Source organism: Zonotrichia albicollis, chromosome W, assembly GCF_047830755.1.
Source record: "Zonotrichia albicollis isolate bZonAlb1 chromosome W, bZonAlb1.hap1, whole genome shotgun sequence".
NCBI lineage: Eukaryota > Metazoa > Chordata > Aves > Passeriformes > Passerellidae > Zonotrichia > Zonotrichia albicollis.
This window is the reverse complement of record NC_133859.1, coordinates 7,404,767-7,428,056: the sequence shown is the minus strand read 5'-3', so window position 1 is coordinate 7,428,056 and position 23,290 is coordinate 7,404,767. Positions and strand designations below refer to the sequence as shown.

Genomic DNA, 23,290 nt, shown 5'->3' with positions numbered 1-23,290 from the left:
TCATAGACCGTTATGCATATCCTATTTTTTCCATAAACTAGTTCACATATTCCAGGAACTATTTTACATGGCCCCTCCTTGGGTCCGCTTTTTTAGAGCATGCATATTTCTTGGCTGTGGTTTTGGCTCCTTCTCTTTATCACTTCCAGTCTGGGCCTTGGTCCATACTTTCTTCAGATGGCAGATGCTGATAGTTGGCATATCAATAGCAGGGTCCTCATTACATATTCACTGGATGTTATCCCAACTAAACAGACAGTTCACTTATAACTATTTCAGCTACCACTACTACTATGTCTAAGTTTTTGTTAATAGCAGAAATAAAAGCAAAGTTATTTTAACATTATACATACAGCATTCATCTTAATATTTGCAAAAAGCCAACAATATAATATACATTTATGACATGTACCTTCAAGTGTTGCCACCACTTGTAATTTTATCAGCTACCTCATGGTACAGTGTTTTTCATAACTCTCCCTCTCACTTTGTTGGCTGATTAGGAATCTCAGTATGTGGAAGAGCAGACAGCTATAGAAGCTGATCTGGGTAGTGCCACCAACCTTTTGGCCCTGACACAGTGGAAGCTGTGGTAAGAATAAACTCAAGGCAAGAACAGAAGTGAAGACATCATGTCTGGTCACTCTGACCACTATGACGCTGACTGCTCTGACAAGGGAAGATGCAACAAGGACATTGCTGGTGAAAGAATGAAAGAAGGAGCGGCTAGGATCTCAGCAGCCAACATGCTGGGGCTTATGGCTTCTTCTTCCCCCTGCCCGATGGTTGCAGGAGAATCTCAACAGTGGTAGAATCTTGGCCGAGCCAGCCATGGCCAAGGACTGCTCCTGGGGCCCAGCAGACCCAGCTCGGCCCCGTACTGGTGGTGGGGAAGGGTTTAGTAGCAGCAAGGTGTTAGCAATTGCAGCCACAGCCCTGCCTGGCCTCAGCCCTGCTTGGCCTCAGCCCTGCGGCCTCCCCTCCCCCCTGCCTGGCACCTGATGGGGAGGGGCCCGGCTGGTGGCCCACGGCAGGGGCTGCCTGGCCCAGCCTGTTACCTCTTTGCTGACTGGAAAAGGAAGTGAAATTTCATGGGATTTTTTGTTTTTCACATGGGTATTCACAGAGGTGTATCAGCTTCCTCTTTGCACCACTTCCGCGAGTGCCTCCCATGCAAAACCACCACACACAGTTACTGCTGATGTAGTCTCATAATGTGAATTCACTGACTTTTTATAACAAGCATTATCCATAAGATATTATTGAAAGTTACACATATGCATTACTTTAGTTATTCGCATTTTGTTCATGGTACCGTTTGTGGATGTGACAGCCTGGTCAGAGAGCGAGAAAACTAGATAAGTTTTCCCAAAATTAGCCTGAGAGACTTTAGGGAGTTAAACCATGATAGTTTATTACCATAAACAACCTGCAGGTGTTGTTTTTTCCTACTCTCTGTTTTCTTGTTTTTCTCAAAGATTGTTTATAAAAAGGGTGTCTTGTTAATTAGCCAGTCAGGGGAAATGTATTAACTAAATGACCAATCAAGTGCACCTGGATCAGAACAGTGTATTAAAAGGAAGCAGACCAAATTAAATGGCGTGTTATGCCAATCAACCTTTTGGTGAATGTGTGTCATTTCTTACTCAACAGTGACAACCACTGACTATTTAGCTAAGGATAGATAACAAAGCTGGCTGCTTTACAAACTTTAATATATCTTTGTGTAGCTATCTGCAAGATGTTGTGGTATTCACATTCTCTGGACAGAGAGAGACATCATTCTCTCTCCCAGGATTTTTTCTGGGGAAGGCAGTGAAAAGCTCAGAGAAGAGAAAACAATTCTTATCTCTTTGGCACATGTGGAATGTGTTATGGAGATTGTTTACTGAAAGTGATTTGTTAATTGGATTCTGGTAATGGTTGTTTGGACTGATTGGCCAATTGGGTCAAAGCTGTGTCATGACTGTCGACACAGTCACGGGTTTTTCTTTAGTATCTCTTTAGTATAGTATCTTTTTAATATAGTATTAGTGTAATATAACCTAGCTTATTAAAGCAATTGCTCAGCCTTCTGAATCATGGAGTCAGAGCACATTATTCCCTACATTGGGGTCACCCTGAAGCGATAACATGTATCATTTTAAGAAACTTTCCTAACTGTATTACTGTGAGGCTTGTTTGTAGAATATGTTAGGGAGGCTCTTCCAGTTAAGGCCTGGGCTCTGGCCAAGCTCTGGCCCTACCTGGTCAGGAAGTATGCCAACAAACCCAGCAGTTTTCTGCACCAAAACTGTACTCAGGTCACTTTGACTTGCCAGTTTGGACTTATAACAGCTGGACTCCCTTTTGAAGTGACCTTGGAGACCTTACCCAGGAATAGTTCTCCAGGTCCTCACTGTGAAACGAGGCTTGCCAGCTGCTGCAGACTCTGGGTGACTGTACAGTATTTAGGGAATTGATGATGTATTGTTTTAAATCACCATCCTATCTCTCATGTGCTACTAATTATGGATATTATCTGACTTATTTCTGCTTAGTGTAAGTTTATTGTATTGTATTGTTTTCTTTTATGTTGCCTTCATGTTCATAATGAGAGACATATGTTGTTGAAAACACAAAGAGGGGGAATATGGCTCCTTAAGAACGTTTAGATAATGCCATATTTACACTAAAAATTTTGAAAGCAAATCATCAAATTGGATCTCTGGCAGAGCAATACCATTTTGAAGATTTGCATGTGCAGAACCAATTTCTAAAAGTTTCTATGTAAAGATCCCTGATTGAAGGTACACTGGCAAGGCATAGCTGATTTACTAACCTAGGGAGAAGGTATGCATGTGTTTTATCACCAAAAGGTTCAAAGTAGTTCTCTGCTCGTCTGGACAAACATCGATCGTCTCCAAGAAAATGAGTCCCAGAGAGAAGAAAAATTACCTAATTACCAGCCAACCCTTGTGGCCAAGGTAGGAGCAGGGGTAGGACTGCTAGGACATGGCTGTGTCTGGAGCCTAATGGAGGCAGCCTGCCAAAAGAGGCCTTGTGTTCTCCTGCACTCACCATCATGGTATTGTGTTCCTATTGACCTTTTTCAGTTATTCCCTGTTCCATGCTTCCAGAAAGCCATTCAGAAATGTCACAGTCAACATTTCCATCTTATGGACTTCCTCCTGCCTAAACAGCATGGCTCCTGAGCTCCAATCATATGAACTTGTCTTGGTTTGAAAAGACAGGTCTCTGCTAAGGAAGGCAGGAGCCGCCCCTGAAATGGAAAATGTAAACTCCCTCTCTCCGAATTATTATAATTTTTAAATTAAGGGGCTCTCGGGCAAAGATATGGGGATAGGAATAACAGTTCTTTACAAGGAAAATTTAAAAGAAATACAAATGCAATAGTACAAAAAGAAAAACCACTGACAGAGTCAGAATACAACCTGACACCCTGTTGGTCAGGGTGTTGGTAGCAGTCCCATTAAATGGTGGCTGCAGTCCTTCTGGAGTGACAGATGTGGTTCTGGTGAAGCAGTGATCCTGTAGAAGGGTAGAGTTTTCCTCTGAAGGTCTGGTGGTGGTGTAGATGGGCCTAGTCTTCCTCTGGGAATCCAGTGGAAAAGAAAGCTGCTGCTCTGGGAATCCAGTGGAAAAGGCTGACTGCGGTGTTCCAAATTTCAGATTATATTCAGGTAGGAATGCTTGGCTCCTCCCTCTGTGCAGAGCATCTCACAATGGGATGATGTAATTTTATCAGTCATGCAGTGAGACTCAATGGACCATTAACAGAAGATATCTCCCCAGAGGGAGGATTGGTTGTGGAAGAGATAAAGAAAAACTGCCCAATTAACAGAAGATAACTGCCCCGCCTCTAACAGATGGCAATAGAAGACACGCCCCCACCCTAAGACAGATCTTTGGAACAGTAGTCATTTATTTCGACTTCCTAGGAGGCCTTGGACATTATCCATTTGTTCTCCTATACTGCGAGTCTATTTATCAGTGACATGATTGCATTTGATATGTCTATATTGACTGTGGTCTGTATTCTATGTATCTTATCCCGTATCTAGCAAATGACTAGTAATAGTCGTAATAAGATAATGGCCTTACAAGTGCAAACTGTTTTAACATCAAAGTACACAAACTCTTTCCATAAAGAACAAAAAAGGGGGAGATGTGGAAGAGCAGACAGCTATAGAAGCTGAGCTGGCTAGTGCCACCGACCTTTTGGCCCTGATACAGTGGAAGCTGAGGTAAAAATAAACTCAAAGCAAGAACAGAAGTGAAGACGTCATGTCTGGTCACTCTGACCACTCTGACACTGACCGCTCTGATGAGGGAAGATGTAACAAGGACATTTCTGATGAAAGAATGTAACAAGTACATTTCTGGCGCAATAATGATAACCAAGATGATTGCGATGCTATGGAACAGGGGCAAAGGGGTCTGGACGGAAAGTTTTGTACGAAACGTAGTGACGTATAAATTTTGATGATCTTGTGTAATAAAATTGCTTTGCTTGCATAGCATGGTATGTGTCTCTCAATTCCTGTGTCAGTATTTTATTTACTAGAAAAATTGTGGTTTTAGCAAAATACCTGAAACAGCATCTTTGTGTGTGTAACAAAGTCATAAACATAAAAACAGTGGAAAATAGGTATTTCTGATCCCTTTTTCAGGGTCCTTGCTAATGGTTTCTGTTACCGGGCTTGCAAGGGTTTTTCAAGGGTGAAGAGAGAGACAAGAATCTTGACTCCATGATCAGAAGGCTGGATTTATTATTATATGATATATGTTACATTATCACTATACTAATAGGCATAGAGCGAAAAGTTCAGAAGCTGCTAAACTAAGAATAGAAAAAGGAATGAATCAACAAAGGAGCTCTCTCTGATTCTCCCAGAGAGAGCTCAATCTCTGATTGGCCCTTAATTGTACACATGCAACATGGGCCAATCACAGGTGCACCTGTTGCATTCCACAGCAGCAGATAACCATTGTTTACATTCTCTTTCTGGGGCCTCAGCTTCCCAGAAGAGGGAAAAATCCTAAAGAAAGGATTTTTCACAAAAGATGTCTGTGACAGGTTTCAAGGTTCATCGGATGAGATGCTTAGCTCCTATGCTTTGCCATTGTCAGGAAGAAGCATTGACCCTCACTGTACACCCTTGTACTGGTTTGCAAGTAATCCAGTGTGAGAAATGAACCCCACACAAATACCTTGAAAGAGATTTCAGGTCAGTGTTAAAATTTATAGAAAGATTACAATGAATGCAATGATACAGAAAAACTGGCTTAAAAACACAAAGTCAGAGTACAACCTGGCACCCTGTTGGTCAGGGTGGTGGTTGCAGTCTGATTAAGTGGTGGTTGCAGTGCTGTTGAAGTGATGGTCGCAGTCTTGCCAAATGCAGTGGTCCTGTGGAAGGTCTGGTCCTCCAGTGGAAGTTCAGGTCCTCTGGAGCTGTCCAGTGGTGGTGGTGTCCAGTCCTCAAACCCCCAGATTATATACCCTCAAGTCAAGGCAGGAATGCTCAGTACCTCCTCCAGGGCAGGGAGTTTTGCAATGGAATGATGTAATCCTGTGAGTCATAGGATATTTTGGGGAGTCTTTGATGGGCATTGCAGCTGGCTGCTGAGCCATTATGGCCCATTAGCAGAGATGGTGCCTTCAGGATGGGTGTAACCGGTGTTGATGCTCCCCTGGAGCGAGTTATCACTGCTGGGTCGTTTGTGAAGATTAAGAAACACTAGCCCATCTGGCAGGGTTTGCCTCATCCAGATTGTAGCCTGAGGGATTGGGTGTGCCCTGGGTAGCTACTGTGAACAACCAATCATTAAGAGCTTATCAGAAATTATGTAGATGAGACAGAGTAAGGATCCATCCTGAACTAGGTGAAGTATCTGGGAGAGGTGAAGGGTCTGTGGAGCTAAAGTTGAAGGAGAGGCCGCGTTCCAGAGACAGCAAGGAGACAGAGAAAGAAAAACAGAAAAACCACGAGGTCAATCTGCCCCCGACCTAGGAATTCCTCCGATAAAGAAGAATTAGTGCTAAGTGTCATGCAAGATGAATATGTATGAACTTATTGTGAAACTGTATGCATATGCATTTGGAAGGGGGATAAAAGGAGGTCTGAAATCTTCAGGGGTACGCATGCCCTTTTGGGGAGTCTTGCGTCCGGCGCGCGTCGTAATAAAGCATACCGGGCTTTACAACTTTTACAAGTTGTGAGGTTTCTTCTTTTCTCCGCAAAACATTTTGGCGAGCCAGGTAGGAGATCTCTGTTCCCGCGGGGGCAGGGGGGATAGACAGACCTCCATGGCGCGCCCCAGGATTTTTTCCTGGTGGGGCTCCGCTTGTCTCAACTTGCAACCTGCGAGGACAGACAACGACCCGCTGGCCTGAGGAGGAGAACACGGTATGTACTATGGGGCCCCAGGGGGGAGGAAGGAGAGATAGGGAGTAAACCACCCAGAGACGTCTGGGTTCATGGGTTCAGCTGATAGAGCAGCTGTATTAGAGATGGGGTTCAGCTGATAGAACAGCTGTATTAGAGGCCGGGTTCATCGTTCTGATAGAGCAGACCGCTAGCGGCTTTGGGGGTAAGCTGGGTGAACCCGTGTATGTGTGTATTGAGGATTCATAGTTCTGATAGAGCAGAACTGGTGAGCCCGTGTGTTTTGTTTGTGTGTGTGTGTGATGTCCGGACACTGTGTTGCTGTATGGTTAATGTGTGTGGCCAGTGCACTGTGTTTGTGATCGTGCAGGTGATAAGTGTATGGTGTATAAAAGAGAGTAAATCTACAGTGCCCTACAGTGCGGGGGGTGGTCAGTACTCCCCGTGTTTGAAGCAGCCGAGTGAGGCCAGAGGCGCTGGCTGCAGCAGGCTGCGGGGGCAGGGAGAAAAGTGCCCCGCGGAGAAGCGAGTGGAGGAATGTCAGTGATGGTATTTATTGTGTTTGAATGTAGTGATTTGTGTAGATTTGGTACATTTTAACCGTGAGTATGAGCGCAGAGAGTTCCTTTGCCTTGGATGTTTGGACTTGATCTCTAGACTGTGCGCTGTTATTTTGATTGTGTCCAGGAAAAATTGATTTGAGTAAATGCCGAATTATGGTGTGCTGTGTTGTGTTGAGAAAAGTGAGCACTTTGAGAAATAAGCCCTTCCCCAGTGATTTTGTGTGGTGATTTTCTTCCGCTGCATTGTGGTAATTTGATTCTCAGATTGTATAGTGGTGTTTGTGGAGATTTTAAGATTTTGTTGCAACAAGAGTAGCATTTTACATAGGAGAACTATAGTACGGTGATTTATGTTTAACTTCGATAAAGTGAGTTAAAGGAATTCCAAGAATTCTCCCCCTCATAGTAATTCAAGCCTTGGCTCTAGTGAATTTGAGATAAAGGGGGGGGGGGGGGGGAAGAGTGCGTGTGTCTGTGGGCATATCAGAGTTTCGGCTGTGACTAGCACAGCCTTTTTGCAAAGCAGCAAAACAAGTGTAAGTAGACACAGTGCTTGATTAGATTGTGCAAGAAGAGAACTAGAAAAGACTGATATTTTGTAAAACAGAGTTTATATAGAAGAGGTGAATGAGATGAATTAGTTAATGAGACTTATGAGATTTATGAGACTTCAGTTGGTACTGCAGTAAGTCTTTACTGGAAACAATCTGCTGTAGGGATTTAAAGTTCTCTGTAACAAACAGAATAGCCTGCCTTTGTGGGCAACTTCGGGGAGCCTTTGGTACATCAAGAGGCTAGCAGGCTGTGTGAGGTGACAGTGGCTGCGCCCTGGGCACAGGGACAGCTGTCTCTGTCAGCTGTCTGGCTGCCCTGTCTCCCCAGGGAACACGGGAATGGCCTGTGGGCAAAAGCTGGATGTGCAGGTATTATTGCAGTGCGGTGTTTATGAGAAACACTGGTATTGCTGTTTTGCTGTTCCAATAAGTGTCAGGGTACATGCCCCGAGTGTAAATTAAAGGTTTCTGGTCAAGCGGATTCAGAACCTAAGGTCTTAGAGCTTGTGTGTGGGAATCACATCTGATACCTGCCACCTGGAGCTGTGTGTATAGGAGGAAAACTGAGAAACTACTGTGAAGGTCTGTAAAAAGGTTCAAATGGAAGCGAGATAGGGCAAGGAGAATAAAATAATGAGAACTGACCAGAGCAAACAGGTTCCTAAATTAGCCCCGTTTGGGAGGGGCTCGCTGGGAGGAGGTTGCCAGTAGGAGCAGCTCAGAAAATAAAACGATTTATAGTGCTTCATTGCTGTTAGTAGTGTTTTATAATAGGAAGATAAATGGGATAGTTTTTGTATGCTGAAATGTCTTTTGTTTTAAGAAATCACCCAGAATGACAAAGAGACTGTGAGATCAGACCGCTCTCTGGTCTTGGCCCTTGAAAAAGAAAACAAGGCAAAGAGAAAGCAAATCAAACATGTTGTTCAGCATGCAGCCATAAGATAGCAACGTATGAAATCAGGCAAGGATTATCACGCTGAAATGCGAAGCAATCACAGTTCGCAAAATGAGTACATATGATTTGTTAAAGGCTTCCTCCGGGAGGAGGGGAAAAGGTGACCTTCCCAAAAGGGAAGAATTTTGTCGGCACAAGGGTTATGTGTTCAGTTTTAAATAAAGCTTTAGTACCTGTGGAGAATGTTTATGTTGTAGTGTGGGGAATGAACAACTGGCCAGTCTGAGAAGGCATACTTTTGCAAACCTTTAAAGTAACATGTGTACTATGTGTACCTAAAAGCTTTTGTACAATTCGCTCAATTTGCTAAACATTCTCAAGTGAGAAAGGTTACTCTGGAGGCAAATAATATAAAGATGTTAGGCTCAATATTAACAGACACTGAAATTAAGAAAGACATTAGTAAGGAGATATTAGAATAAGTAAATAAGTGTTTTCAAGGGTATGGGCCTCTGCTGCACCAGGGAGAGTGAAAGATGCTCCCCCATGGGATGCTCCCCCATCAAGCTTAATGAAAGAACACAACCAGTGAGAACTGAGTAGTACCCTCAAAAGGAAGGTAAGGAAGGAATCAGTCCAATAACTGGTAGTACTGGATTAAGGGCTGTCAATAAGATAACACAGAATTTGTACCCTGTGGTAGCAAATCCATAGACCTTACTAACCTTGTTTAACACCTGAGCTAACCTGGTTCACTGTTTTAGGCCTAAGAGATGCCTTCTTTTGCCTCCCTATCCACGAAGCCAGCCAGAACATTTTTGCATTCAAACACAAGCTCACATAGTCCATGTGCCTGGAGGCTTCAAAATTCTCCACTCCGAGTGGAGAACAGCTTGCAAAGACCCAGAGGCCCAGGAAGCTCCACAAGAGGAAAGGAGGCTGTTGCAGTACATAGATGATCTTCTAGTAGCCACTCAGACGAGGGAAGCGAGAGAAGCCTGGACGGTAAGACTTTTGAATTTCCTAGGACTCCAAGGACGCAGAGTCTCAAAGAAAAAGGCACAGGTAGTGAAACAGAAGGTAATCTCCAGACCCCTCTATGCTCTTATTGCCAATGGGAACTGAGATCTCCAGTGGACAAGAGACACCACACGGGCCTTTCGCCAGCTAGAGAGTCCCCTCATGTCGGCTCCAGCTTTGAAACTTCCAGATGTAAGTAAAGCATTCTCTTTTTTTTTCCATGCAAGGAATTGCTCTGGGAATATTGGCTCGAGACTTGGGTCCATACCGGAGGGCAGTTGCTTACCTCTCTAAGCAACTAGATACAACAGCCAAAGGATGGCCAGGTTGCCTCAGAGCTGTAGCAGCAGTTGTGCTGAACATTCAAGAGGCACACAAGTTTACCCTGGGACAAAAATGACTGTGCTAGTGTCCCACACAGTGTCTGCAGTACTGGAAGTAAAGGGTGGCCACTGTCTTTTCACCAGAGAGGTTTCTGAAATACCAGGCCATCATGGTAGAGCAAGATGATGGAGAGATAGTGGTGACTAATATTGTCAACCCAGCTTCTTTTCTCAGTGGAATCAAGGAGAAGCAGTACACCATGATTGCCTAGAGACCACTGAAGCTACCTACTCCAGCCGCCCAGATCTAAAGGACACTCCTCCGGACGATGCAGAGACCTGGTTCACTGACAAGAAAGCGACATTGCAAAGTTCACAGTGACTACCTGCAGAGAGGTAATAGAGTCTGGACCCTTACCAACAGGTACCTCTGCACAGGATGCTGAGATAAATGCATGGACCCATGCCTTAGAAACAGCAAAAGGCATTCAGAGTTGTGCATGCACATGGAGCCATCTGGAAGGAGAGGGGACTGCAGACCTCACAGGGAAAGAGGAGACAATCCAGCTGCTGGAAGCAGTTCAGCTACCTGAAAAAGCATATTAAGGCACACCAGAGAGTGAGCTTAAAATTGGAGGAAAGAAATGAGCTGGCGGATGGAGAGGCAAAGAAAGCAGCAAAGGGTGAGGTACAGATTTTCCTCGAAGGTAAGCCATAATACAATAATACTAATCAAAAGAGACGTACAACTGCAAGGGGTGGGCTACCATTGAAAGAGAGCTGGTAATCCCTTCCGATTTTCGTGGTTACTAGTGAAGGAAGGGCACTAGAAAACACACTAGGGCCTAATTACTTAAAGCCTTTTATAGAGTGTGGCTCCTTTCTCAAAATGACCAAGGCTGCGAGTGATACAGAGTGCACTGGAATGAAGTGTTGACTTTGAAGTAGTAATTCCCACAGGCTTTCTAGAACACACATCTGATTGAAAGGACTGTTGTATCATTGTCAGGAATCTATATGCCACTATCACTCAGGTGAGCTGATAATGTGATCCTTGCCTCCAGACTAACCTCAAAATACCCCCGGGCCAAAACTCAGTCAGACTGGGAGAGGCCATGGGCCTGTACAGCAGTGGCAAATCAACTTTTCAGAACTCCCAAGGAAAGGGGGGTATCAGTATTTACTGGTATTAATAGATACATTTTCAGGGTGGCCAGAAACATTCCCCACCAGAACTGTCAAAGCTCAAGAGGTGACCAGATCATTTTTACAAGAGATAATACCACGCTTCAGACTTCCAGCCACAATATCCTCAGATAAAGAATCACCTTTCATTTCCAAAATAGTGCAACAGATTAGTAGCCATCTGGGCATAGATTAAGAACTTCACACCCCATACCGCCCCCAATCAAGTGGCCAGGGGGAGAGAATGAATCATTTGATTAAGCAGCAAATCATAAGACTGGGGCAAGAAGCTCTTCCACTAGCACTATTGCAAATTCAAACTAAACCTTTTGAGCTAAAGGAATGCTGAATCCTTTTGGAATGCCTTATAGAAGACCATAGAATACAAGGAGAATGTCCAGAATGTCCACTTACATGGTGGCATTAAGCAAACAGCTCAGAGTAATTGAGAAACTTGTGGCTGGAACTCGGAGCAGGGAGTTGGATAGCCTGGGGTTGATGTATATGTTAAGTCTCTTACAGAGAAGACTTCGGAACCACAGTGGGAGAGACCACTGCAAGTACCTCTCACCACCTTCACTGCAATCAAAATCAAGGAGCAGAATGCTGGATCCATCACTCTCGGGTGAAGAAGGCCCAGAAGCCCCTTCAGGAGTGACACCAGGAGACAATGAACTGAGACTAAAACTTATTCGGGCAAAATGAGTATATTGCGGTCGGGAGTAGCTCATACTTTAGTGTACAGAATTGTTTTGTATGGAATTATAACTGAAGTTTTAGAACTAGAGAGTACCTCTACCCAAAGCAATGCTGAATGGCCTTGGTCCCTGGCATTTAATCAGTATACTGGATCCATAGGAAAACCTTCTGAGATAAAGAAGGTTTATATTAAACATATCTAGTGTAGTAATCCACGAGAATCAGGTATGTGAGGAGTAAGAATAGCAAGAACAGGAGCTATGAACACTTCAAGGAATCTGAGGAGAAGAAATCAAAGTAAAGTGCTTAGTCATCAACAGGATGGCTTATGAGAGACCAGATGTAATTAGTGTCTGAACCTCCCCTGGTGTATATGAACACCAGGAAGTCTGTGATAACCTAAGCGAATCAGACGGTTGGTGTAATTTCACCCTGATACAGCCTGTAGAAGTGACCTGCCTTTGAGCTCGAGTTACTGTCAGACTTTCATTTGAATTCAAAGTGGACACTGCACTTTTTACCACAGCGGGGCCTTATACACCCCATACTAGTTCAGACTCTACCCAAACTCCAAACTTAGACCTAACGTAGTAAAGAATGTGACTGAACAACAGCTATTATTCAATCCAGAATGGTCTCTCAAACGTGTGGAGTTGATAATGCAAATTAACATCTCAAAAATCCAACCAGCCTGCTCCTCCTTCCTAAAAACTTCCTTTGAGGGCTGGACAACATGGTCACAAAAACAGGCATATCTCAGGAGCAGAACAAGAAAGGAAGGAGCCAGCTCTCCTGGTGCCTAGAATCAGGAACACCAAGAAATCAGTTTCCTTAAGTCATTTTCCAAGCTGGTTGGCTGAACCCCCAGGCAATGGCTGGTAAAGGGTGCTGAACTGAAGGTGGTAAACTAACCCAAGCAAGGAAGGTGATTTTCCTTATTTATAGCTATCCCTTTTCCTACTGAGATTTGGATCAGTGATTGTCCCAGTCTGAGGAGGTTGGATTCTGCTTAAAAGAGGTAGAGAGAGAGACCCCCTCAGAGCTCAGCAGCAAGCTGTAAGATTTTGAGCATCACTTTTGTGCTGAGTGTTTCAAATAGCAGAAACCTGATCCCAGTTTCTTCTGAGGCACTGCAATGAATTTAGGCTCTTCTCTCAAGATTTCCCCTCCATTATCTTCTGCCCTGAACACAGTCCACAGCTTGATCTTAGCTAAGGGCAAGGTGGGTGACCAGGAGAGACATTCCTGCTTGCCACACATCTGGGAAATCAGGTGCTTTGGAGGGAGAGAGAGAAGTTAGATTCCCTGAAGTCTCTGCATTTCAGAACAGACATCTGTCTCAAGTATGACCTAAACCTCTGTCAGATACACTTGTGAAGTGTGTCTGAATTTGTAGTATGAGCCCAGCACATCCCTCTGGCAGGGAGGGATGATCATGGACAGAAAGCAGTTCCTGTTCCCCATAACAAACATCTAACTGGCATATTAGGGACAAGATTAGGAGTTTTAAATGGAATTGATTCAGAAATACTGATGAATAAACTGGCTGCTGCAGCAGGTAGCCTAACAAAATTGAAGCAGCCTTTATAGTAATCTCTACTGGCATTAGGAACTAGCCAGTGACAGATTTCAAAAGTACTGCCAAAGTAAAGAAGAATGAACAGGCCGGGGACCAAGACCACAAATTGATAGTAGAAGCACTTAGTATAGTTCAAGATAATGTGTCTTTAGCTTTCAGTCGTATACAAGCACAGTTATGGATACAAGCAACAGCAGCTCTGATCATATAGGAAAGGGGTGAAGGTAATTTTCCAGCTGAAATTCAGAAAATTGAATGAGATAATGCAATTGATTTTGAAAGGAAGTTTCAGTCCTGGTGGACTATGGTGAATTTCACCTATGATCCTGTTTCTAATGTGGCCACTGCCTTTGTGCTTACCATACGTAATGCCACTGTTTATGTTATCCATCCCATCATTGCCCTAAGATTAAACCATGAAGAAACAATACTCTATCCTTCAGAACATAGAGTGTGGGCACGAAAAGATGAATGAAAAGTGGCAGACAGTAAACTTAGAATCCTGCATCACTAGAGAACAAATGGGATTCATTTGTGAAAGCAATACTGCTAATGCCCAGGATGTGTTTGGACACTGAACAGAGTATTTGTCACTTTGAAATTCATCCAGTCACTGACCAGAAAACTGTGCTCGTATATACTGGAAAAGGGTGTATGTTTGAGAACTGCTTGTGCTGCTGTACAAATTGATAGCAATGATGTTATTCTGTCTAGTAGAAACCATTCTAATCTCTGTATTTGTATTTGTAATTTTGTTAAGATTATTGGGTGCGATTTTTCGTATTTGGTACCAGTAACATCCCACCAGCTGATTACAGCCAATTACACAATGTATCACAGACTACCACCTACCCCTATCGGGGCGAACCTTACATTGGTAAAACAATTAATTAAGCACCAAGACCTATTAGAAGTCTTGAAAGAAATCCGAGAAAGTGGAAAGAAAACCTTAATTACTGTCCAACATGATACAAAGGAAATAACCAGAGTTCTACAAAGAATAAAATAAAATATAGATTATCACTGGTGAGATGTGATCTTTGGGTGGTCACCAACTGCAAATGGAATCTTTGATAAGTTGTGCCACCCTATTCTAGTTTTACTAATATTAGTTGAGATAAGCTTAAGATTATCTATTACATTGTTAATTTGGAACTGGAGAATACTAAAACGAATGGCTGTACTAACCTCTTTATCAAAGGTACATAGTGAAGCATTAAAAGACACTTATTGCCGTGGAAATTTTCCTTAAGTAAAAGAATTTACTTATTTCCTAGGAAAGGGGGGAATGAGACAGAGTAAGGATCCATCCTGAACTAGGTGAAGTGTCTGGGAGAGGTGAAGGGTCTGTGGAGCTAAAGTTAAAGGAGAGGCCGCGTTCCAGAGACAGCAAGGAGACAGAGAAAGAAAAACAGAAAAACCACGAGGTCAATCTGCCCCCGACCTAGGAATTCCTCCGATAAAGAAGAATTAGTGCTAAGTGTCATGCAAGATGAATATGTATGAACTTATTGTGAAACTGTATGCATATGCATTTGGAAGGGGGATAAAAGGAGGTCTGAAATCTTCAGGGGTACGCATGCCCTTTTGGGGAGTCTTGCGTCCGGCGCGCGTCGTAATAAAGCATACCGGGCTTTACAACTTTTACAAGTTGTGAGGTTTCTTCTTTTCTCCGCAAAACATAGATGTCCCTAGAATAGAGTTTGGTTGCACCCATATTGGCACCCTTTTTCCTGTAACTACGACAACCCTGAGTCTGAACCACTAAGTGAGCATCTTCCTTCGCCATCCCATGCCATGCCCAACAACATTTCGGGTCTCTATTGAAAGTTGCTGGTGCTTACAAGCTCATGTTTATAATGCAAAGTTAATGGACAGCAGAGTAGGATTGGAGTCACTACACTTAAGACACCATAGTTTTGTTGGCACTCATTGCGCTTGCATCACTATAGGATGTGTCTAGAGGGAGCCGTGTTACAGTGAATTGGATGTAATGCTTTGCCATCAGCTAATTTTGTGTCTAAGTGGCCTCACAGGGATGAAAAGGTTCAGTGAGGGGGGGATGCCTCTGGGGCAGAGTGCTTCCCTTCAAAATAACAAATGCTGTTGTCTGATGGCTGCATTTAGTCACTGTGTATGTGAAACTAGTGTGTTTTCTCATTGCCTGTTGTGGAATTAAAAAAGCTATGTAACGTAATGTATTGGGTCTGATGGAGGTAAAGTTCACAGCGCTGTGCTTTGCACTGGTAGCTGGACGAGTGTTGATAACCAGTGTTTTGGCCACTGATGAGCAATGCTCTCCCTCTGACATTCCTTCTCCCATCAATGGGGATGGGAGTGGGCAAGACCCTGGGAGGGGACACAACCAGGCCAGCTGACCCAAATTAGCCAAAGGGATATTACAAACCATATGACATCAGCTCAGATATATAAGCTAAGGGAAAGAGGAGGAAGGGGGAGCATTCATGAGTTTTCAGTGTTTGCCTTCTGAAGGAACTGTTATGCATGCCGAAGTAGAGACTGACTTTTTTTCCTCTTTAGCTCTTGCATGCACAGATCTCCACTCATTTCTTTCTTTTACTGTAATAAAACTGCCTTATCTTACTCTGCTGGTTGTTCTCCATCTTATTGTCTCCCTTGTCCCAGTGGGAAAGGGAGTAATAGAGCAACTGAGTGGGCACCTGGCACCCAGCCAAGGTCAACCCACTACACCTAAATAATTTGATTTTGAAAGCTGTTAATCTAAAGTCTACATTCTGTCCTGCTTGCTTGCTCTCAGCAGTGGGTAGGCTGGTGATACCCTTTACCCTGCATTTTGTCACTGTTTATCTTAATTTTTTGTGTTGATTATATCTTTCCTCCTCCCTTTTCTGATTTTATGTACTTTCTTCCTGGAACTGGCAAAAGTCAAGTTGGATGAAGAGATGAAAGGAAGGTTGTAAGAGAGGAAGAGGAGGTCATGCATTTCTCACCACCTCTCTCTTCTCTTTTGCAGTTGTTACAATCTCAGGATGTGAAGGAAGATGCTGTGCTTTGCTGCTCCATGGAGGTAGGGAAGCACCTGCACCACCTGCCCCAGTCCTCACTGCTCTGCTGCTTCTGTCCTTGGCCACATACATGTCAAGCAGCTATTAGATGTTTCCAAACCCAAACAGCTGTGTTGCCCCTTTGCATTATGGAATCACCAAATGGTTTGGGTTGGAAGGGACCTTTAAAGAGCATCTAATCCAACCCCCTACCATGGGCAGGGACATCTTCAAATAGATCAGATTGCTCAGAGTTCTGTCCAACCTGACCTTAAAACCTGAACCTGTTTCCAGGAATAGCTCGTCCACAGCTTCTCTGGGCAACCTGTGCCAGTGCCTCACCACCTTCACAGGAAATAATTTTTTCCCAATATCTAATCTAAACCTGCCCTCTGTCAGCTTGAAGCCATTGCCCCTTGTCCTATCTCTACATGCCCTTGTTCAAAGTCCCTCTCCAGCTCTCCTGTATCCCCTTTAGATAATGGAAAGTGCTCTAAGGTCTCCCTGGTGCTTTCTCTTCTCCAGGCTGAACAACCTCAACTCTCTCAGCCTGTCCTCTTAGGAGAGCTGCTCCAGTCCTCTGACCACTTTTGTGGCATCCTCTGGACCTTCTTTAAAAAGTCCATGTCTTTCCTGTCCTGAGGACCTCAGAGCTGGATGCAGTACTCCAGTTGGGGTCTCATGAGAGCAAAGTAGATAAAAGACACTACTGTGAGATAAGAGATGGCCCTTGAGATTCTATCACTGGACTTGTGATGCATGTACATGGGCGCAAAAGGTTTGGTAGCCAGAGTCCCATCACAAAATGATGTCATCCTGGTTCCTTCGAATCTCACCCTGCACTTATTTTTTAAGCACAAAAACACCTGTATTGGAGAAAAAACTGCCCCATGGGTCACACGGACAAGTTTGTTTAGCTCAGCAGCATATTTGCAGGGAAATGCTGGTATAAATATGGAAGAGTTTCATTAGTATCTTTTTTGGGAATTGATTTGCCTGTGAGGATGGATGCTCTCCTTGCAGAGAGTGATTGAAATTATAGCCCAAATTGTTGAAATTCAGCAAAGTGACAAGCAACTGAGGAGAAGGGTTTGAATTTTTAAGGTGAGGACTTTGAGGAGCTCTGCATTCAAGACCCACTAATCTTCCATGATGGTGGACTCACTGCCATCCAGTCCCAGCTTGGACCTTCTCTGTGGAACCACCTAAGGCTTATGCTGCTCCATGGAGGCTCTCCAAGGAGTAATTGTTTAAGAAAAACCCGTTGGCTGTCCTCAGTGAAGTAGCATGACAGGTATAAATGCAGATCTTGTCAGGGTGGGATTTGTTATGCATACAGGAGGGCTCTGCTTATTACAATTAATGACTGGGAGTTACTGTGAGCTGTGAATCAGCAAGTAAATGAAGGGCCAGGTAGAAGGCAGGAAAAACACATCACAGCCTGCAATTTGTTTTGACAATAGCATGATTTTTAGGTGGGATTACTTTTTTTTCAAAAGCAATCTTCCTTTTATATCAGCAGTAGCTGGACCATTTGCTCCTCTAGCAACCCAGTGCAGATGCTTTTCAAAACCTTGCCCTTCATGCTCTTGGAGCTTTCTTCCACGTGGATTTGGTTTTCAAAAGTCACAATGCCTTATAACCTTGCCTGGTGGCTCTACCACACCAAGCAGGGAAGAATTGGAGGGATGGAGCATGTTTGTAAAAGCCAGTGGAGTGTCTGAATATTATAGAATGATAGAATCATAGAATGTCTCAGCTTGGGACACACAAGGATCAATAAGCCATGGCTGACCCCTTCTTCTCCTGACAGCTGCAGAGCAGCGGCCAGCTACTGGAGGAGAAGCTGCCCGAGATGATGACAGAGCTGCTGGCAATAGCACGTGACAAGATGCCGTGTCCCTCTGAGTCCATGCTGACACGGTCTCTGCTGCTGGAAGTCATTGAGCTGCGTGCCAACAACTGGAACCCCCTGATGCCCACCATCACTCAGTACTACAACAAGACCATCCAAAAACTGACAGCCTGAGGGGCAGGACAAGGTGGGGTGGGAAGGAATAGGAAGAAGACATGCACCTTGACGGGATCTGGCAAAAGCTTTTCTGATTTAAATTCCCCAGAAGAGCAACCCCCAGCATGCTTGAGAATACATTCATGGGATGGGGATGGAGAAGTATGTTTCTTTTTCAGCTGCATCAGGTTTCTTTTTCTGAACTCATTGCTCAAGAAGCAGCAACATGCCCACCAGGTTATTGTTTGACTTTCAAAAGAAGACAGAGAATTTGGAAATGAAAAAAACACAAACAACTAATCCAAGTGGGGGCTATTATTGTTTTTATGCTGTCCTCCTGCCTTGCCCTGGCCAAGTGGCAGGAAACAGCAGGCAGCAGATGTCTTGGGAGGACAAAGCTAGATACACACTACACCAGACACTCATAAGTGATGGCTTTTGTCCAGAGGGTCTTGTGCTAGGTTCCCATCCTGTCTTTCACTTTCTGTGTGCCCCTCCACTTACTTGCCACCCCTTTGAAAGTGGATTGGAGAGCGGGATGACTTTCTTATTTGCACTGGGGTTTTTTTTTCTTTATTATTTGTGATTTCTTCTTATTTTACTGTATCATCGAATGAACAATTGCAAGCAGCTCAGAGATGAGGAAAGCAACGCCTTCCCAAAAGCTTACTAATGGTTTATGTGAGGATTCTGAAGCAGGACTATTTTAAAGGAGCCCAAATGCCACTGCAGAAGTAACATAGCCATCATCAGCTTGCCAGTAATCTTCTCGATAGACTGAGAATCATGTCCTCTGAGCTGGGAGCTCTAAGAAACAGGGAATTCTGTGGCCCTTGGTTTTCAAGTCACCGTTATCCCTCGGCCACTATAACCCTTTTTTTAATGTAATAATTTTTTTTTTCTATTGAAGGAGTGCTTTATTGTAGTTACTGTCATAGCTATAATTATACATTTTAATCCAGGCCTGTTACAGTCGGGCCTAATAAGATACAGGGCAAGGGAGAAATGGAAGTTCATGTTCTTCTTTGGTGACTGGTAAAGAGAAGACAAGCAACGCATGGAAAAAAGGAGGAAAAAAGAAGAGGGGAAAAATAGAAAAAGCCAAAAATAGAGGTTTTGAGCCTGGCTTCTAACTAGCTGAATTTGCTGTCCAGTGTTTCCAGGTGTGCAATGTACAAGAGCAACTCTGTCCCGTGGTTGGTGTAAGTGGCACCACATCATTGAGGGATGGGTGGCATATTCCAGGGGGAGAGTTTGTCCAGGGGTCTCCAGGTTGCTCCAGGATACCTGGGTTGCTCTGTGATAGAGCATCCCAAAGGAAAAGGCGACTGCTATGAGGTGAAAGCAAGATGCCTCCTGGATGAGGAAATGCCCAGAGAGTAAGGGGGATGGTACACAGAAATGCCATTCTGTTGCATCCCTCCCCAAATGATGAAGATGACTTGGTGGTCTCCTTATTTGTCGTCTACTGACACTGCTTATTAAAACACAGAATCACAGAATTAACTAGGTTGAAAAAGATCTCCAAGGTCATCAAGTCCAACCTATGACCTAACACTACCTTGTCAACTAGACCATGGCACTAAGTGCCACATCCAGTCTTTTCTTAAACACCTCCAGGGACAGTGACCCCACCACCTCACTGGGCAGCCCATTCTAACACCCAAACACACTTTCTGTGAAGAACTTCTTCCTAATGTCCAACTTAAACCTACCCTGGTACAGCTTAGGTTGTGATGTTGTGGTTCAGTATTATTTGAATTTTCATCTGGTTGTCTGCGATTATGGTTTTTATTCTGCATGTGGAGTATCAGTAGGAACAAACATGAGCTTCAGCTTTTCTGTGTACTCAGCAGCAAAATGATTGCTGGGTGCACTGGACTTGTCTAGAAAATTTATTTTCTGCTTTGTGGATTCAAGCCCAGGAGATTTGCATGGTGATGGCACCCTGTGTTGGGTCAGCTTCATTAGTAGCAATGGTGCTTGATAGAATTATGAGCAGCTGAACTTGATTAAGATGGTTGAAGTGGGTTGATCCTAGCTGGATGCCAGGCACCCACCAAGCTACTCTCTCACTCCCCTCTATAGCAGGGCAGGAAAGAGAAAATATAATGACGGGTTCATGAGCTAAGGACAGGGAGAGATCACTCGTCAAATACTGTCATGGGTAAAACAGTCTCAAATTAGAAATATTAATTTAATTTATTCCTAACAAAATCAGAGCAGTGTAATAAGACGCAAAATAAACCCTTTAACACACCTTCCCTTCATCCCTCTCTCCTTCCCACCTCTACCTCCTACCCCAGCAGTGCAAGGAGACAGGGAATGGGAGTTATGGTCAGTTCATCACCCATTGTTTCTCCCTCTGCTCAGGGAAAGGAATTGTTCCCCTGCTCCAGGCATGGAGTTCCTCCCATGAGACACAGTTCTCTGCAAACTTCTCCAATGTGAGTCCATCTCACAAGCAACAGATCTCTGAGAACTGCTGCAACATGAGTCCATCCCACTGGCAATAGTCCTCCCCAAACTGCTGCCACGTGGGTCATCCTTCCACAGGGTGCAGTCCTTCAAGGACAGGATGCTCCAGTGTGGACCCCTCTCTCCACAGGTCTCCCACAGGTTCACAGCCTCCTCTCAGGTATCCCTCTGCTCCAGCACAGGCCTCCTCCATGGCCTGCAGGTGGATGTTTGCATCCCTGTGGACGGACATCCATGGGCTGCAGGAGGACAGCTGCTTTACTCTGGTCTTCACCGCAGGCTGCAGAGGAATCCTAGATCCAGTGCCTGGAGCACCTCCTCCCACTCCTTCTCCACTGACCTTGGTGTCTGCAGAGCTGTTCCTCTCACATATTCTCACCCTGCTCTTCTCTGGTTGCAATTACAACTGCGCAATAACTTTTTTCCTTTTTTTTTTTTCCTTCTTCTTCTTAAACATGTTATCACAGAGGCATTACCACCATTTCTAATAGGCACAACCTTGTATTTGAAGCAGCTACAGATTGGCTCTGCTGGACATGAAGGAAACTTCTAGCAGCTTCTCACAGAAGCCACCTCCGTGGCCCCCCTGCTACCAAAAACCAGACTGTAATAAACCAACACACCCTCCTACTACCAAAGCTTGGCCATGCAAACCCAACACAGTGGTAAAGCCCATCAGTAATATAAGGCTTAGGGTAGTGCCCGTTGCTCTTGGTTTTTCCCACTCTCTGATTTCTCAGGAAGCAGAGGAAAATGGGCTTTAACACCCATTGCAGAGCACTCAGGCACAGCATCTGTCTTCTGGGAGAAGACTTGAAAACCAATTTTGTCTTGATTTTTTTTTCTTTAAAGAACAGAGAAGTCCTATAATCCATTACCTCTCTGGACAGCCTGTTCCAGTGCTCTGCCACCCTCAACATAAAAAAATTCTTCCTCATGCTGAGGTGCAACTTCGTGTGTTTTAGTTTATGGCCCTTGCTCCTCATTTTGTTGCTAAGCACCACTGAATAGTCTGGCACCATCCTCTTGGAACCCACATTTAAGATATTTATATGCATTGATGGCATCCCATCTCAGTCTTCTCTTCTCTAGACTAAAGAAAAAATAATTGTGGGGGGACAATAAAAAGAGGTTTTTTTAAATATGTTAATGGCAATAGGCAGTGTAGAAATAACATCAGCCCTTTTCAGGATGAGGATGGTCATCTCACAAACAGGGACATGGACAAGGCAGAGGTGTTTAACACATTCTTTGCCTCTGTCTTCAACCTGTATGACAGATCAAGGGGGTCTCAGTGCCCTGAGCTGGAGGTCCATGACTGTGAGAATGATCAACTCCCAGTCGAACCTGAACTTGTGCAGGATCTACTGCTTCAGTTTGATCCATACAAACCTATGGGCCTGATGGGATTCAGCCAAGAATTCTCAAAGAGATGGCTGACGTCATTGCAAAACCTCTCTTGATGATTTTTGAGCAGTCTTGGGAATGTGGAGAGGTCTGAGCTGTCCTGAGGCTGGTGAACATTGTCCCGATTTTCAAGAAGGGCAAGAAGGACCCTGGAAATTACAGGCCTGTCTGTTTCAAATCCGTGCCCAGTAAAATCATAACAAAGATTATTCTGGGGGGTGTTGACAAACACCTGGAGGACAACGTAGTCATTGGTCACAGCCAGGAGGGCTTGAGGGAAAAGTCCTGCTTGTCAAACCTGATTTCCTTCAACAACAGGGTAACTCACTGTCATGGTTTGAAGCTGGCGCAATGCCAGTGCCTCCGTGAAAATGTGTTCCCTGGTGTCTGCTGTGAGATGCGACTGTTTTGCAGAGAAAAGTAAAAGTACTCCACAACTTTGTGAAAGTTGTAAAGCCAGTATGTTTATTACAGCGCTGGACGCATGCGGAGATTGCTCTCCTCAAAAAAGGCATGCGTACCTGTGAGAACTTCAGGTCTCTTTTTTTCTCTTTCTCAAATGCATATGCATGCAGTTTCACAATAGGTTCATACATATTCATTTTTATGGATTTTGTGTGACATTTGCCTCTAGTTCTTTTTTATCAGAAAGAATTTTTAGGTCAGGTTGACTTGCTCCCATAACAGTTTCTGTCTCTCTTTATCATCTTCTGTCTTCCCCCCCCCCCCCTTATCTCTGTCTTTCACTGAAGTAACTTCACTGAACTTAGGCCTTGCAGTCAGGCTAAATAACTATGGTTTCTAACCACAGACTCAACTCAAAAATGTACATTTCGCCTAAATCAAAATGGATTTCTATCCTGGAAAATTTCCACTTTGCCTCAGACCAGAAATAGAGCAAAGCAGGCTTCAATTTAGGAATAAAGGAGAAAAAAACTTTATTAACCTACAACTATATATAAAAAGAAACACACGCAGGACTCAGAATGAAAACCTTCCAAAAACATTCCTCCTCTCCCCAACAAATTTCCAATACATCACAGTAGTACAAAACCTTGGATTCTCAATTCAGTTATCACCCCTCAGATCACTAACTCTCAGTCCATCACCACCCTTCAGATAATCAATTCTCAGTTCATCAAGAAGAGAGGAGTC

The 23,290-nt window shown here is 44.0% G+C and overlaps 1 protein-coding gene across 1 annotated transcript in view; it reads left to right on the top strand.

Annotated features, from left to right (window-relative positions):
* LOC141726831 (CBP80/20-dependent translation initiation factor-like) overlaps window positions 1-21,190 on the top strand; it is a 52,017-nt gene extending 30,827 nt beyond the window's left edge. The window contains exons 2-3 of the mRNA XM_074531931.1: window positions 16,209-16,262; window positions 18,053-21,190. Coding sequence (XP_074388032.1) covers window positions 16,209-16,262; window positions 18,053-18,268 — 270 coding nt within the window. The 3' untranslated portion in view covers window positions 18,269-21,190. The remainder of the gene's footprint in view (window positions 1-16,208; window positions 16,263-18,052) is intronic.
* The last annotated feature ends 2,100 nt before the right edge of the window (window positions 21,191-23,290 follow it).